Genomic DNA, 18,033 nt, shown 5'->3' with positions numbered 1-18,033 from the left:
AACTACTTGATTAATCAGTGTAGTGGGAAATGTTCACTGAATGAACATCGGGTTCAGATGTGATTTGCTCTTTCAGTCATTTGCTGTTTGTTGGTGCTGTGTGCATTTCTCAAACTTCAGCGCTTTTAGAGGCTTCGAGAATCATTCCTGCAAAGCGACAAAAACATGACACGGTAAGATACAAACATACTGCAGGTTTTATTTTACGTTTGCCATGACAATTAGAAAAATCATCTGGTGCATGTGAACATAAATCACTTCCCTCATCCAGCTTCAGTGAGCCAAAGTCACGTCGACGCTGCTAAAGGCGAGCGGTGACGTGCAGGATGTTTGCGTGAAAACACACTTTCACAACCGCCAAATATGATGACTAAACAATGGAGAAACGTGTGAGCCACAGGCCAGTAAAGTCATCATGCATGATAAGTGAGAGCAACACAAAGCAAGCCACAATTCAGTGTCTTCACGTTTGTGGTGCCGTTTGGTAAAAATGAGTAAGACGCCGATGAATCCACACAGTTTCACCGTTATCATGTTTCTACACCCACGAGTGTTATATAGATTTTATTTTTCTCTTTCATTACAAACATTTACAAAGATGACAGCCTTAGTATTAATGAGCAGTTGAGTACAGCGGTGCTAGAAATGCCGAAGCCTGTATAAAGTCGGTGGTCCTATGTTTGTAGCTGAGCTCTCATACGAACAAGCCCAGAATACGATAAGGTGCAAATCATCTCTGTAGAGTTTCGGGTCTGTACACTATAATAGATCAGTCACAAAATCCCTCATCGAATGCAGGCAGAGATACAACATTTGTGATGTCTATCATTTAGAAATAGTGCTTTTCCTGGGCCAATCTGAGGTAGACATAACAAAACCACTGAAGCAAAAAGACTGGTGTTTTTGAAAGATGGCAACTGAGACAGACATTCTTTTGTAATGAGCATACAAGCATAAGAGCTAACGTAGTAAGTCTGAAGCAAGCTGCTTGTTACATCGTGACCTTCTCCAGTCTACTGACAACTGCACAAAAGATCTTACCAGGAGCGATCAACAATTATAAATTAAACAAAGCAGGAATCAACTTTGACATTGTCCTCAGCAGCAGACACGTTGGACAGAGAGCCGTCAGCAACCGCTGCTCCTGAAAGCAGCACCGAAGCCCCCAAGAGCAACATGCCGGAGAGAAGCTGAGATTCTGAGCAGCCGACATTCATACAGTGCATTTCAGCATACACAGCAGGCCTAACACTAAAATACACACTCTGTTACAGCAACTTCACACACACACACGCGCCTCCACAGTTATTGCTTGAAAGCAGAACACGCATACAAAAACACACAACTCCAGCCAGTAGGTCAGTGCTGCTGAGTGGAGACAAGCAGCAAGGAACAAAAAAAAGTTAACATGCAGGCACCTTTAAGTCTGCAGAAAGCACCACGATTTGAAGAAAATAACACGTTAAGAGTAATGTGGCACAGGACACAACAAAACAAAAACACGACTTCACGTAAAAAAAAAAGCCTCTCAGATTGCCACATATGCCGTTTTCAAGATAAAAATATGCAACCCCGTGACTTAAAAATGACGACACGTCGAAAAATACTGATAAATGAAACAAAGTCAGGGCTTAGACCTCGGCTGTATTCCTGCTGCACACATTCTTTGGTCATGAATACATTAAATCCAACAGACTCACAAACGCTCTGCCGCACAAAGGAAACGCGCAGTAACTGATCCGAAGGTCTGTACAGAAACACGCTGGTGCACGAGTCTTTTGACGGAGGGTTTTTCAGATTTTTAAGATTAAAAATCCCTAGAAGGATGTTTAATCATTTCCACTGCGCAGTGTTGCAGACAACTTTTTTTTTATAGATTGCTGAAATCCTGAACCCAACAGGGTTTCACAGCCTCGTTTTGCCAGCAACTAAGTGTGTGCGTGTTTTTTTTTACACTTTGAGAGGTGACGTATAAAAAAATGCAAGATCGCTTAAGTTTTTAAGAGTTTTCTTGCAACAAAATTAGAACTCACATATCTTTGTGATGGGCCTGCTGCAGAGCTTTGTAGCGATAAAAAGCAAATACTCGTTAACTGCATTTACCTTTGCAGGGCAGATTACAACATCACTTTTACAATACTCACTTTTGCAGTGTCTTAACAAATATGATGCCAAACATTTCACAACGTATGCCTTATAACTTACTAGTGGGATACGAACTTAAAAGAAATGGTAGGTGTTTTGATTTTCACTGTCTCCGCTCTCTGGCAGTCCACAGGAGTAGCAAAGGCACAAAAACAGATACAGACAATCCCAACCAGTCCTACCCCGACCCATCGCACGGCTCCGGTGTTTCCTCAGCAAAAATCCTTTCCTCGTTACCCTCCACACCAGAGTCAGAGGTCACATTCAGGTGGGAGTCTTTGCACAGCGTCTGTCCTTTATAGTGCACATTAAAAATGACAAAGACATGCCTTCTTCTGCCCATTGGAATAGAAAGGGTAGGGTAGGGATGAAGGGAAGGGTAGGGTAGGGATGGGGGGAGGTAGGAGTGGGCGGGTAAGTAGGGTTAAAGAAATGAGAGGGGGGAAAACAAAAGAAAATCAGCCTTGGAGCTCCTCGAAGCATGTCTCACACACGCGTACTGGCTTTTTAGAGGATGGAGTGAGGGCGTTCCTTGACGAACACTCGGCACAGAAGATGTTTCCACAATGTCTGCAGTGGTGCTGGACATTCAGAGAGAAGAAGAGAGGCTCAGGGTAAGGAACGACTCAAACGTGCTCTCTTATGGGTTAAAAACAAAAATAATACCCACCTTCCTGACTGTGACGGTGAAGCCTTTCCCACAGGCCATGCAGTTCTGCACTTCATGATCCTCAGCCCACTTTCTGGTCAGACTCTGTGACTGTTTGATCTAAAAGGATCAACAGAAGCTGGCACAATCAGACGTCGTCTAACTTTATCGCTATGATAAAGAGCCTCCTTTTTCATCATCTCATTATTTTAGAATTTCTGAGTTTTGGTGCTGACCTGAAGCGACTGGTTCTCTCTGCCGAGCTCCTGCATGGCAGCCGTCGTGTCATCCAGTTTCCTCCTTAGCTCCACCACTTTGGCCTGGAGCTTCTCGATCTCACCTTCACCCTTCACGCACCTGAAACACAACCGTAGAGTGACGTCATCTTATTTAATGGTTTAAGCTTCAAAATGCATTTCCTAAATGGGTAAGATGATTTCATTTGTTAGGAGGTGTGACAGTTTTTTATAACTACATCATCACATGAATATAAAACGCTTTTAAACATCATTTAAAGTTTTCTACTATAAGCTAAGTTTAGCATTCAGTTCCTGATGGGCCCAATTACATGTTTTCATTTGTAAGGCATGACTGAAGCTCGTGATGGTCACATCCACAGCCACGCAGCTGATCTGCTACCTGTCTGCTGCTCCAGCCTGTGGGTGGCTTGGGAGTGGAAATGGTTTAAGTGCAGAGACCAACCAAATCGAATTAACCATCTGCTGTGACGCCATGAGAAGGATTGTTTTTTTATTTACACTTTTTCTTAAAATAGCCTATTTTCATGGTTATGTTTCTTGGATATTATCTGCATCTTTTTGGGGGCATAATAAAACCTGCATTTTAGAAAGTGTGCCTGTGCCTGTACATCCTTGGTTGTTTGGCTCCTGACAGCTACTGAATTTTACTTGGAAATGAGGCGTATCAGCTTTTCATAGTGTGGAGTTTTATTCAGTCCAGCTCAACAATCTTTCTGTTGTTATAACTGCATTTTCACCCTGAAACTGATCTGTAGGCAATTTAACAAAGACAAGCTCTCGGTGTATTAAAAAAAAAAACATTATAGAAAGTGGATATATTTCGACTTGCACCTGCTGGCTGATATTTATTTTGTTCATTATTTTTTTCCTTTTAGAGAATTTCCCACTTATTTTTGATTTGCTGTGCATAAAAAAAACATTGAGCCAATTTAAACTTATGGAGTTTAAAGAGTTTATAAAGCACTGAGGATGGTAACATATACAGTATTATTTCTTTTTTCTTGGAACTGAATATATGACCAATAAAATACTGTGAATGGTTCTAAAAGCAGTGAATTTTCAAGGCGGTCAAGGATATTTCATACCTTTTCAGGGTTTATAGCATCTCTGCTAAGCAAAGTGTCAAAGGTCAAAGAGAAGTAATATCAATTCACCTTTCCAAAAGAGCCCGTCGCTCGTCCTGGTTGTTCTGCACGGTGGCCTCCAGCACAGCGATTTCTCCTCTCAGCTCATCCGTCTGTTTCTCGAGTTCGCCGACTCTCCGCTGGCTGCCCTGCCATTCCCTCTTCAACGTGGCCACGTTTTCATTCAGGGCTGTCACCTGCAAACCCATCTTAGCTTCTGCCTCCTCCCCACGTTTCACCTGCTCTTGCCATCTCTTCTTCTCTGCTGCCTTTTGATGGAAGAATTGACCGTGTCAGAGAAAGGAATAAGAAGGGAAGCGCCTAATACTGTATTTCTTGGGATTTGGGAGCCTACCAGCTGATCCTGAGCGTCCCTGATTTGAGCTAGGAGCTGCTCCTCCCTCTCACTCCTGCCGTCCTTGGTGGTCTGGTGCTCCTTCTGCTCCTGCTTGAGAGCACCCTGTGCTGCCTCCACCTGAGCCTGCAGCTCAAGTTTCTGCTGGATCAACAGCTGTTTGGCTTCCTGCAATTCGCCGAGCTCCTGAGAAGACACAGTTATGGGCATCGAATTGGTCAAGTTTCAGTGACAAAAGAAGCAATAACTCATCTGTGATCTCTTCACAGCTATGATGTCAAATTGCTGGCTAGAATGCTGCCTTGCGGCATATCCCTGACACACCAACATGAGAAATATCAGTATGAGATATATCAATATCTAATATCTTAAATCTTAAGACAAACACTGCTGCTTGTTAAGCAGCGTGACTGACCTTCTCGCTCTTCTCTGTTAGCGTTTTTAACTCTGAAGTCAGCCTGCTGTTGTTCTTCTCCAGGACACTCTTTGCTTTGTTCAGCTCCTCCACATTGCTCTTCTCCTTGTCCAGCTCCTCCTTAACTTGACCCTGAATCAGTTGGCACGGTTTAGATTAAATGAATTGATAACTGTGAACATTTAGGTGTTAATAGTTTCCCAGACCTTTTGCTTCTGCAACTCCTTCAGGGTTTGCTCCTTCTGTTGGAGCTTCTCGTCCCGTTTGGCAAGCTCCTGCTCCAGCGAGCTACGGGCTGATTTCAAGTCCTGGATCTGGGACTCTAAGCCTGACTGATGGGTTTGATTAGCAGCCAGCTCCTCCTGAGCCACGCTCAGTTTCTGCTCAGACGCCTGCACACAGAAGAAGTTTGAAAGTCACTTAGAATCACTCACTGCAAAATCCGTGAGTATAATTTAATACATTTCAATCTGAGACTGAGAATCACCTGAAGCTGCACTATAACAGCCTCGTCTCGCTTGCATTAATGTACCTTGAGATCCTGACGGAGGGCAGAAACCTCAGAGTCTTTTCCGTACACGTCAGACTGAAGCTTACTGATGTTTTCCTTGCTTTGCTCCAAGGCCTTCTGCAGCTCTGCTGTCCGGCTCTTCTCGGAGGTCAGCTCCTGGCCGAGCCCTGACACCTGTGCCCTCAGCTTATTTTCTTCTTGTGCCTGGAGATAACAGTTAAAGTAACAGACTGTGATGGATTGTCCACTGTTACAAAGCTCAACTCATTGAGAATGACTTGTTTCAGTATAGAAACACTGACCACAATGTTAATGAGGAGATGTACAACGCTTGTCTCTTTTCTTAGTTTAAAGACAGTACTTACTTTCTTGACACCAGCTTCCTTTAGCTCTGTCACTTGGCCATTCAGTTTCTTAATCTCTTCTTCCAAAGATCCCTGGGTCATCTTCAGTTGCGTCCGCAGTTTTTCCAGCTCGTTCTCCTTTTCCCTCAGTGTCTCCCGAGTCTTTGTGTGCTGCTGTTCTAATGAGGTCAGCTGCACTTTCAGCTGCTTCTCTGACTGACAGTTTCAGAAACAACAGATGTTTATGTGTTGGATTTTAAAGTCTATAACATTTGATATTGCATTTTCTTTTTAGACGCTTACCTCTCTCATCTGCTCCAGCTGTTCTTTGGATTCCTTCATTGCCTTTGTGATGGACTCATTATTTTTCAGAAGCTCCTGTCTTGCTTTTTCATTAGACTTATCCTGGGGAGAGATGGAATCATGTGAGTAATTGTTTCCTAGAATTTCTCACAGGCTGCAGATTAACCAAACCTACCTTCTCCTCTATAGCTGATTTATGGTTCTTCCTCTCAGTGTCCAGTTGACTCTGACTCTCTTTCAGTGCCTTGTTAGCCTTTCCGAGACTCTCCTGAGTAGCTGCAAGCTCCTTTTGTTGAGCCTTTTTTCCCTCTTGGGCCTTTTGTAACTCTGCTGCCAGACTCTGAGCTTTTTTATCCAGCTCTGCATGCTGAGACTTTCCCTCCTGGGTCACCTTTTCCAGGTTTGCCTTCAAAGTAGCAATCCCCTGCTCGGATTGTGCTAGCTTCTGTTGGACATCACTCAAGGTACCTGCCTTTTTCTTTAATTCCTCCTGCAGACTTGTAGCACTTGGCAGAGGAAAGACAGGAGGTTATTCAATAAAACACAGAAAAATCAGTAAAATACAGTTACTCTGAAAACTAAAAAGCACAATCTCTCACCCTGCTTTCTCAGTCTCCAGCGAGCGTTGTAGCTCCTTGGCTTTCTTTTTAACTTCCGAACTTTCCTTCTGCAGCTGCTGCAGTTCCTGCTGCGCCTGATCCCGTGCAGCCTGCATCTCCCCTACCTGTGACTCCAATTTCTATTAGAATAAAAAACCACGTTAACTTATAAAAGCAATACATGGATGCACTTTCTAGGTGTTACATCATTCAGATCAAAAATAAATCTCTTAAACCGAGAACTCAACGCAGACCTTGCCGAGTCCCTCCAGCTGCTCTATCCGCTGCTCTGAGGCCAGTAGCTTGTCTTTGCATTCCTTCAGACTGCTTTCTAGTTGTGTGCACTGCTCTTGTCTCTCTTTGAGCCTTTGGCCATGATCCTCCAGGTTCTTCTGAACCTTATTCAGCTCCTAAAAGGGACAGCAAGGCAGAGTGAAGGACAGCAGCAATAAAAAGTTGAGCAGAGGTGGAACAGACAAAAAAAAAGAAGCACAAAGTCAAATGAAACTGTGAAAACTGTGTTTCACTGTTTCGGTCTTCAAAGGAAAGAAATATGACACATTACAAAGGAAGCAGTGGGGCGCTTTAGCCAAATTTTAACACCAGTGGTACAGAGAGGAAGCTAACCTGCTGCTTGTCCTGTAGTGCATGTTGGGCAGACTCCAGGCTGTTCTCGAGGTTTGCTTTCTGTGCAGCCTTAGCTGCCTCTGCAGAGAGCAACAACTCTGTCTTTGCCTTCAGCTGCAGAAAAACAATCTGTTATTCTCACTATTTAAACTAAAGACACAACGTAGTGTGCTTGGATCAGTTAAGCAGCACGTGTGCAACACACCTATATCAATATCAACACATTACAGTCAGACACGTTTATCAGAGGCTTACCTGAGTATCCAACTGGGCCACTTTCTCCTTGCTCTCCGTGAGCTGGGTGGTGAGTTCAGTGACTGAAGTCTCCAGGGTATGAGCTCGGTCCTGGGCCGAGCGGAGCAGAGTCTTCTGCTCCTGGACCTGCTTGTGTAGATTATCTTGTGCTTGCTTGTTGCTCTCTGATTGGTTCTTGAGCTTGTCTGTCAACTGCGTTACCTTTAAATCCCACACATGAAAAAAAGTTATAAACTCGGGGAATGACTAAGAGCTCAATGCTGGTCTTTCTATATGATGCAATGTTTTTTTTCCTTCTATACAACAGTAAAGGACATGAGGTGAGGCAATCTAGAAGAGTGTGTGTGTGTGTGTGTGTGTGTGTGTGTGTGTGCCCACTTGTTCTTGTAGTGCATGGTTTTTCTCTTTAAGCTGGTTAAGGACAGCTGTCTCTCCTTCCCCGGCCTGGATTTTGGCACACAGGTCCTCTCTCTCAGCTTCCAGCTGGCTCACTGTGTCTTTACTCTTCTGAAGCAGAGCTTCCAGGTTCTGTATCTTCTGGTCTTTATCTCCGATTTGACGCAACACCTGCTCCAGGTCATTCTAAATGACAAGACAAACAAGACTTTTGATATTTCGTTCATTTTTTTAAAACTGTAAATCCTTTATTTCATTGGGGTTGTGATGTGATACACATGGAAAAATGTTGACTTGAGCTGAATCTTTCCGTAAATAAAATCTTATTCCATCATGATGAAATTAAATGTGATTTCAGTTAAATACTCAAATTAATAAATCTTAAACACAGCTGTCTTTTTATGCTTTGTGCTTACTGACGATATAATAAATGTCTGAGGTGAGAGGTTACAGAGGAGCCTTACCTGCGCCTCGCGGAGTTTGCCGTTGGTGTTTTGCTGCAGTGCCTGCAGCTCCTGGTGCTGCTGCTTGGCTTTCTCCAGCTGGTGCTGCAGGTCTGTGCTCTTACTGGCACTCTCCTTCAACTGAGGCAAAAACAAATGAGCATCATTACTAACTTTATTGCTTTCACACTGTTTTTTGCCTATACACCTAACATCAGGTAAATTTGTTAACCATTTGTTAACCAATCCTCTAAATTATACACCACCTTTCTAACTCTTTCATCAAGATTTGTGTGTGGGCTTTTTTCTTTTGTTTTTTGGGGGGGTATTTTGTCCTGTCCATCACTGATTCCTTCCTGAATTTTAGTCAAATAAACAAATCAAAAGTATATTTGACTTATTTTTCAGTGCACAAAACTCTATCTGCAGATATTCTGATGTTCGCTCTTTCCAATTCCCAATTTCCCTACAAGAATCATTAAAGCTCCAGCAGATGCCCACCTGTTCCTCTGCACGGGAGAGTTTGAGCTGCAGGTCGGCTGCTTGTTGCTCGCGGTCCTTGAGTTTCTCCCCCGACAGCTGCCTCTGTTCTTTCAATCGACCTTGCACCTCACCCAGCTGCCTCTCTGCCTCCAACAGTTTGGCATGCAGCTAGAAAAGCGCAGAGACGATAGTAAAGAGTAAAGTAGATAACAAAGGATGACAAAGTCCAAGAGCAAGAAATACCAGATATTTAGATGTGGAAAATCAACTCTACTGTGTTCGTTTTTTTATTCATGTTTTTTGCTGCACTTTAAACCAATATTATGGTTTAAGTCTGTTTTTTTCACCCTCCCAGCCAAAATATTTGACACGATATTATGTGTGTAACTGAAATGTAAGTAGCAAATTATATTCAGTGTATTTTTTTATACTAATTTGCAACAACGTTCATCTAAAAGCACTTCATGTTTTGAAGAGACGTTTTAGACAATGTATGCAAAAGCACATTTTCAAGAGCCTCTGATGTTTTCTTCTCCAACTCTTTCTAACAACAGAAGCATTTGTGACTTCTTTGCCTGCCTGACTCACCTGACTGATCTCAGTCTGCTGCTGAGCACCTTGGCTTTCCTTTTCTTCCCGCTGCTGTTCCAGCTGTTTCCTCTCAACCTTTAACTCTGCATGCTTCACCTCTAGCTCTGTAATCTCACTCTTCAACTTTGCCACCTCCTCAGCCCTCTCTGAGACCTCCATCTGGGCTTTGTGCAGGGACGCCTCAGCCCCTGTGGCCCGAGCCTGCAGCTCTTGCACTTCTAATTCCCTTTCCCTCAGGCTTTCTTGGACTTCCTTCTTGGAAGCTTTCTCAGCCCCTAGATGCTCCTCCAGATCTTGATACTCCTTCTCCTTGCGTGCAAGCTTTTCAGACAGGCTCTGCAAGTATAACAGAAGACAACATCAGTCAGTTATGCGATCTATGCCAAGACATTTGGCCTTTATGGTGGTGAAGTTTTTCCATAAATTGAACAAAACTTGTGAATGACAAAACAAGAGCAAGCAAAAATGACTGCCTTGTGTTACTTCTTGGCAGTGAGCAGGGTCTTATTGAAAAAGACTGATAATGTTACAGCCGCTAATTAAGTCACAGCGGAACATGAACCATTTGTCTTTTCTAAATTAAAACCGTTAGCGTGATAGGAGTTGCACCACGTCATGAACACACCCCGCCCCGCACGACCTCATGTGCTACGAGCAATGGAAAAGAACAGTGGCCTGTTATAATAAAGTGAGGTATGCCATTTCTAGAGGATGGTTTACAACACAGAGCTGCACAGCACTTGCTCCGGCTGCAAACTTGGCAACAGGGCGACAAAGAAAAATAATGTTGTTAATAGTGAAGCATGCTGCTAACTAGGAAGAGTGACAGGGGATCTGGATTTCACAGACATCCAAGAACCCTCGTTAGATTTTTGACCCCCACTCTGCATTTATGCATTTCCTTCCTTCTCCGTGTTTTTGCTTTTCTCCTCTTGCTCCCCACTTCCTGTCTCTCACCATCTGCTCAACCTTTTTTTTGCCCCTTTTTATTCTCATGAGACAAATATCTGTATCAGGTCTCGGGTGTCCTGTTGTTAGGAGAAGCACAGGGCAGTGGCAACGTGCTGGAGATCCACTTCTCTAATCCCCTTCTTACCAGAAGGCTGGAGGACTGCTGTTGAGAATTTAATCTCTGGCTACGTTTCCCCAGTTCCCGTTGCAGCAGTGCTGTTACCTGTGACTGCATTTCACCCCTGCAGTGCAGCGCTGGTTTAATTATAGTGCCGCGTGTAAGTTTTGCCAACATATCTGGGTTGTCAAAGACAGTTGGTGACAGCAGGGTATTGTGATGAGACCTGATGCTGAGCAACAGAGGAAGGTTTACAGCAGCTGCTGAGACTCAGTAATGTTACTGTGGGAAAAAGTAAATCCTACACATTCTTGCAGTGCAACAGATGTAAAAGTAGACACGTTTGCACCTGTGCTTATTCGTCCAGAATAGCTACAACAGCTGTAGCTGTTTGGTTCTGGTGTGGTGAGCGTGTGTTACCTGACTTTGCTGCTGCAAGTTATTCAAATTGCTCTGCAACTCATGAATCTGTTGCGTGTAGACGGCTGCTTCCTGAGGACCCTTCTCCAGCTCTGCCTTCAGTTGGGATATGGTCATCTGCAGTCCAGTAAAAAGGACACGTTAGACTCTTTTTCAAAGACAAATGTATATTGACGAAACAGACGCAGCACTGTAAAGGACTGGCATAAAATAAAACACAGACTAGTAATGAACAGGCTTCACTTCCACAAAAGCTAATAAGTAAATAAAATAAATTCACAGACTAATAAAAGTAAAGAAACCTCAGACAAAAACGAAACAAAGCTCCAAAGAAATGAAACTAAATTTGGGGGCCAACTTGTTTACCTCCAGTTTACGAATCTTGAGTATTGTGAGTGTTGCGGAGGGGTGCAGTGTGTGAGAAGCAGAAGGAAGAAAGGGAAAAAGACAGAGGGACAAAAGTGAGTCACGAAACAACAGCAAGCAGCAGCACAGAGCTGCTGAGCTGAGAGAATAAAAATCTGAATATTTCACACAAACATGTGTTTAATATACTAAAACGACAGCGAGTTGGAGACAGCTGGCAAATTCCTAACAGCGCTCCTCGTCAACTATATCTGACAGCTATTATATAATTAAAACCCAGACCTCTAAATATTCTCAAAATCTGCTTTTTTCAGTGTGTAAAAAAATATGAGTAGGTCTTTAAGATCATTTGCAGAAGGAGAGGTTCAGGGCCCGCGGCTGCCTGATAGAGCTCTAAAGATAGTCCTCTCCTTCTGGGAGAAAAATGCAGGAAATAGGGCTGAATTATTCACCATGCATTAATTAAAGGCTGAATTAGGCACAAAGCCCAAAGAACATCTGAACTTTTTCAGAACTTATTACAAAACTGTTTCTTGTCTTTGGTGAACTGTGAAAAGTAAGTCAAATTAAACTTTTTCAAATATTTACACAGACAATGAAAACAATCGTTTTTATGTGACTGTGACAGTCAAGAGCGTCAAACACAACAGGTGTTTCGGCGTTCTAACCTCTGAGGTAGTGTAATTAGCCTGCAGTTGCTCATAATGGTTTTTGAGGCGCTCTGACTCTTCCTCCCTCTCACGGGTCATGTTGTCCATCAGTGTTTGCACCTGGACCAGCTCCTTCTGCAGGACCTCGACATCCTCAACGCCCGGTCGCTGCAGCTAGGGGGCAGAGAAAAAAAACACTATGTTTTAAAAAAAAGAAAAAAGGACCGGGTCACAACAAGTCCAGCAAGAGACAAAAGCTATGTGAAATTCACCAGGCGTGCACACTTTAAAATGCTTTTGAACAGCACCAGTACGATGTTCTGACTTCAGTAAATCCAAGAGTCTACAGCTCAGTGGTTTTAGGATTAAATTTACTGTTAGTTCCATTAGTGGATAGCTGATTTTAAATTGTCAATATGTGACTGAAGTGCAGCCATACATGCACATGCCATACCACTGTGCCCACCATGTTTGAGAGCAATTGTTTGCTTCACATCGTGACCTGTATCGCCCATCTCCAAACTTTTCTCTTCCCATCATTCAGTTTTCATCAGGCCGAAGATTTGTTTGGATTTTTTTAAGAGCAGTCTACTCCGGTCTTCCTGGTCCTGAGCGTAACCAGTGGTTTGCACCTTGTTGTAAACATTCTGCGTTTATACTCCTGAAGGCATCACTTGATTGTAGACTCTGACAATGATACTCCTACCTCCTCGAGAATGTTTTGACTTGGTTAGATGTTGCCAAGTTTTGGTTTTTTTTAAACTAAGAATGAATTTGCGATCATCAGCTTTAGCTATCTTCTGTGGTCTTTCAGGCACTTTGAGCTGGCTAGTGTGTTTCTTCTTTTCTTCTTAAGAATGTACCAGATTGTTGATTTGGTCACTTTTAAAAGTTTTACTCTCGCTCTAATGTTTTTATCTGGGTTTTTAAACCTAATTATAGCCTCCCTCACTTGCGCCAAAATCTCTATGGACCTGATATTGAGAGTTCGAATGAAAAGCTATCAAAGCTAAGATCAATGCCTGAAATCAACTCGAGATTCTTTACTTGCTTAGTTTGTCGTGGAATAATCAGAGAACCATGAAGCTGGTTATCAATTTTCCAATTGTTCTGATCTTATGAAAATGGGGGAATATGAATAAAAATGGCCGTCATTGCTAAACAGGTAATGCAAATTTTTCATTAAGCCCTTTAAATTAAAGCTGTAAGTCTCACTTATATCACATATTGATAGTTTGATTTAAAATCCAACGAGATGATGTAGAGACGCAAAAAAAAGGACCTAGCTGCATTTTTGGGTGAAGCTTCCATAAACCAGTTGGAACAGTTAACACCTGTTCAGGCCGGACGGCACAGGAATATGAGCATAATTGTACGTTTGAACCACACGACTCTATTGCTGAGGCCAGTTCACTTTTTTTGGTGATAAAAGTTTTTTAAGATTCCATTTTTCTCAACATGTCTTTGACAAATGTGTGGACAGGGCCTGTGTTGATCCTTCAGGAACACAGCTCAGAGTCAAACTGAAATCACTGTGGAGGTCAAACTCTAAAGAAAACATTTACTCGAGAGAACAGAATAAATAACAAAAGACACTTGGAGCGTGTTCTTGTACCAGCTCTGTTTGGAGTCGCTCGTTCTCCTCCTTCGCTTCCTGCAGTTGTTCGTTCAACTTGGCTAATCTCTGGTCAGCAGCCTCCCTGAGGCTTTTCTCCTCATCGTAACGGGACTTCAAATCTGTTGGATTCAGTGATGGAAAAAATGGGAAAAAAAAGAAAAAATTTAATCAGATTTATCCCAGAAAATACTCATTCCTTGAGGCTGGGTTGAAAAACGAAAAAATTCTGAATAAGGTCAAATGGATTTGTAAAAGGAAAATAAATAAATGATGATGCAGACCCACAGACACAGGCCTCCCAGTTGTCCGGCCGAACACTAACCTACTATCTCTGTGGCCAGCTGGGCAGCCTTCTGCTCAAACAGGTCTTTCATCTGTTTGATGTTGAACTTCTCTGTCTCAGCTTCATTCAGCTTCCTTTCAAGTACTGAAAAACAGCATGACATATTAGCGACTGATGATCTGCTGTGTAGTTACACGTGCACTTTAAGGGTCCCCTACCTGAATCATCCGCGCTCATCTGCCCATCGTTCTGCGGATGTGAGCGAATGAGAGAAACACTGCATTAGCATCATGTTTTATATTCACAAAGTCACCTCTTCATTAAAACATGTTTTTTTTTTATCTTGAAGCATTTACCTGCTTCAGGTGTCCTTGGACTTTGTCTAACTCCTTTTTTAGCTCACCAGAGAACCATCTTTCCTCCTAACCATGAAAAACACACTCATAAATCAAGTTTGCAGAATCATTTACACCGCTCGCTAACAGGTACAGTTTAAACGCAGCGATACCTTGAGAGAAGTGTGCAGGTCCTGGACCTCCTGCCGCAGCATTGTGAGGTCTTCCCTAAAAGAGAAAAAAAATACCATGTTGATTAAAAAAAACAAACACTAAATTAAACACTGCCACAAACGTACTGAGGTCAGTCTCTATGCTTTGATCAGAAACGCTAATCTCACCTAGTGGGGGCCACGTGAGCAGGGAGGTCTCCGGTATCATGGAACAGCTCATAGTGCTTGAACAGCTCCTCTGCAGAGTTGTGAGACTTCATGCACTGAGGACAGATGAAGCCCTGCACACAGAAGTATGCCATTAATGAAAACTGCTTCAGTTAAAAAAAACATAAAAACAGCAAAAACTAAAAGAAAAAACAAAAGTAGAAGTTCTCAGTTAAAAGCAAAGTGCATCCACATTACCTCAGATGTCTGATCGTGGTTAAGGTCGGTGCTGGGCTGCTCTGACTCTGCATTCTGAGACCCTCCCTTCCCGGGAGTCTGGTGAACAGAAAATAAGACTTTTATGTTGAAGCTCAATACCTCAACGCGACAAAATTAAAAGTCCATAACTTATAACATTGTGATCTATTGAAATCACATTGTTATAAGCATTAACAACACCATTTGTTTTAAGATTTAAAATATAACTGAGATGACTCGTGTTTCTCTTCATCTGTAATATTTATAGTAGTTAATAATCTCTGGCAAAGGCACATATCTGTCTATGTAAAGTCTGACATATTAAAGAACCTAAAGTCACATTTACCCATACATTCATTCAGTAAGTTCTTCTATGCACTTCTAAGCGAATTATCTTCATCAGTTCCACAGCCAAGCTAACATTCATGTCTTCTGAGTGTAGGAGGAACATGCAAACTCCACATAGGAAGGTCCCAGCCAACCAGGAGATTCAAACCCTGAATTTTCTTACTGTGTAACAGTGCTTACCAGTGCATAACCTGACCATGTGGAACTAAAACACCCTACAGAGCCTGGATCTAGGATTGTGTTAAGGCACAGATCTGGAGCTTCGACACTTCTTCAAGGGAAGATTTTTAGAACGCCAAGAGTCATTCTAGCCCTAACTGCTAAGGCCAAACTAAGCTATCGGGCACCTGGGCTTCATGATAAAGAGGCAAGGCAGAGGCCTTTCTAGCAAGAGACACATGAAAGCTGCCTGGAGTTACGAAAAGAAAGGACCTCGACTGTGAGAAACAACATCCACTAACCAAGCAGGAACTATTTGATCTCAATGCTAAGTGTCATGTCAGGAGCACACTTTGTAATCTGGCTAGGAAATATTTTTAAAATTTCCCCAAGACTGACTTTCCTTGTACAGTTCCTATCAGTGCTTCCAGCATTTCACATATATGACGCTGTGGTGCTAGTGTGGCTATGCTTCGGTCACAGATTCAGTTTTAAAAGCAGCAATGATTTACCTAGACTATCTGCCTTTCCTGTGTTATTGCATATCAATAACTATTTAACATATGTGTTTACAAATTTTCTGTGACTTCATGAAATGTGCAAGGCTTTAGCCCACTGGCCTGAAAAACAAACACATTAGCTAGATGTTCCGCAGGTTTTCCATTCACAAAAAGGATTTATTGGTGCAGGTGACATGAATGAAAGAGGTCAAAATTAGTGTTTGTGCAAGTTGGGCATTCAGCAAAGACTGACCTAAGTTTGTTTAAAGGCTGACTTAAGGGTTGGGTTGCATTACGGAGCAACCTTTAACCCTAGTTCAACAAATAGTGTGTGTGTGTGTGTGTGTGTGTGTGTGTGTGTGTGTGTGTGTGTGTGTGTGTGTGTGTGTGTGTGTGTGTGTTATGTAATATTACTAGCCTCAAAAATAAATATACATACATTAAAAATATACAAAACTGTATTATACTACAGGCCTTCTTCAATAATAGCAACTGCATTACCAGTGGGATTATTATTGTACATTGTTTTGAAATGGACTGGAAATGCAATATTTGTCATCTTTTAAACTGCTGTTAAAACCTGTTGAAATCCCTTTAAGGTCAAGGGTGGTGTTGCAACTGTGATATGGCAAAGGTATAAAATGAACTGCAATCAGTATCTTGTGGCCTGATAAGTATTTGAACCTATCAAATTACCTGAGTGTCTAATCACTCTGTAAATAAGGTGGTTCAAAAGCAACTTCTCTTATATAAAAAGGGGTGAGATGTGAGCTGTCTTCTCTAAACAGAGCATGTCTCCCTTTAGTCCTATTAACCCATAATAATAGCCAAAAGGTGGTGACGGTTACAAAGCTGCTACTTCTTATTTTGGCTGCTCCCTTTAGGACTTGCCATAGGGGATCATCTACCTTCATCTTACCCTATCCATACTATCCCCTCTGTTGCACCAACCCCCTGCATGTATTCAACATATCCAAACTATATCAGCCTTTCCTCTCTAACTTTGTCTCCAAACCACTCAACCTGGCCTTTTTGTCAGTCCCACTGTCTCTTATTACCATCTTATAATAGGACTTTTCAGTCTTCCTGCCATGCTTCTGTCTCAAATCAGCCCTGACACTTATCTAGACCTCTCTGTTCACGATCTCCAGGTATGTTTAACCTCTTCTGCCTTCACAATTTCCCGTCCTTGCAGCTTCGCTGTTAATAATTACAAGGCTACAGATAATGTGTAAAAACACAGAACAAAACAGTACTAAGCGCTTTAAAAATGTACCGACCTAAATAAAAACGGAATGGGTATTGTGATCTAACTAATGTATACAAACTAACGCGAGGAGCGATGCCTTGTGGTAAATGTAGTCTTCTAAGAAGCTAGCCAAGTAGCTGACCTCTGCTCTTTACTCTCACAATTAACTTTAAAGACAAGCAGCCAGTTTAATTAACCCTGCCAGCATGAACAGTTTTGTGTTTACTTGGTTAAAACGCGTGTTTCTACGTTGTGGTGAGCCAGATGACAACACTTCCCAACACTAGTAGGTAGCTAACGTCACTGTTAGCATGTGACGAGAAGACGATGAATTAACCTACCTACTCCTGTAACATAGCTAGCTAACGGAAAGTACGAATAGAAACTGTGTCAATGACTAAATATATCAGATTTTAAAGCTCTCCCATAATGGAATAACCCTTAAGAGGTATAAAATTTAAGTATATTATAATCCACAGACTAGTTTCATTCCTGTCCACTTTAGCATGCTCGTTTTATCCAAGTTAGCATTTAATGGTTAGCTGTGTCAGCCCAACGCAAGGAGCGCTCGATGTATTCACTCCGACCTGCAGGAACTTTTTCAGCCTACCAGTTCTCACTAGCTAAACGTAAACCCGCCCATCAGCGATACGTTTTGTATCAAAACATTCGTCTCCACCACGAAACCAGACATAGACAGGCCTGTGTCTTCTGAGGAAAACATCTCCAGTTGCCTAAACAAAAATCGATCCCGATGATTGCTTTGTCCCCCGGATAGCTTACCATTTGCAGTATCCGTCTGAGCATAGCCTCGATTGTGTTTTGTCCCGTCAAGAAATCCTGACAGTTTTCAAAATGCCAAGTTTACGTCTGTGAACGGCGAACACCTGACCGGACTCAGGGAACAGCAGCGACGGATGGGCGGGTCATGGAGAGGATGGCTCAGCACCAGGAGGAT

The 18,033-nt window shown here is 42.4% G+C and overlaps 1 protein-coding gene across 1 annotated transcript; it reads right to left on the bottom strand.

Moving 5' to 3' along the window:
- Positions 1–195: 195 nt before the first annotated feature.
- Positions 196–18,001, bottom strand: eea1 (early endosome antigen 1). The gene is made up of 29 exons (XM_080876650.1): positions 17,859–18,001; positions 14,820–14,897; positions 14,583–14,695; positions 14,415–14,469; positions 14,263–14,328; positions 14,125–14,155; positions 13,946–14,050; positions 13,621–13,742; positions 12,024–12,179; positions 10,990–11,106; positions 9,498–9,836; positions 8,928–9,077; positions 8,448–8,567; positions 7,966–8,169; positions 7,588–7,788; positions 7,333–7,446; positions 6,960–7,115; positions 6,706–6,845; positions 6,282–6,612; positions 6,107–6,208; positions 5,825–6,019; positions 5,481–5,663; positions 5,155–5,340; positions 4,949–5,080; positions 4,534–4,719; positions 4,209–4,447; positions 3,031–3,151; positions 2,816–2,914; positions 196–2,726 (listed from the first exon to the last, which is right to left on the bottom strand). The coding sequence occupies exons 1-29, from the start codon at positions 17,880–17,882 to the stop codon at positions 2,604–2,606; spliced, it is 4,188 nt and encodes a 1,395-aa protein (XP_080732776.1). The 5' UTR covers positions 17,883–18,001; the 3' UTR covers positions 196–2,603.
- Positions 18,002–18,033: the final 32 nt, after the last annotated feature.

This window comes from Rhamphochromis sp. 'chilingali' (genome assembly GCF_963969265.1).
Source record: "Rhamphochromis sp. 'chilingali' genome assembly, chromosome: 2".
In the NCBI taxonomy this organism is placed as follows: domain Eukaryota; kingdom Metazoa; phylum Chordata; class Actinopteri; order Cichliformes; family Cichlidae; genus Rhamphochromis; species Rhamphochromis sp. 'chilingali'.
This window is presented reverse-complemented; position numbering and strand designations above follow the sequence as displayed.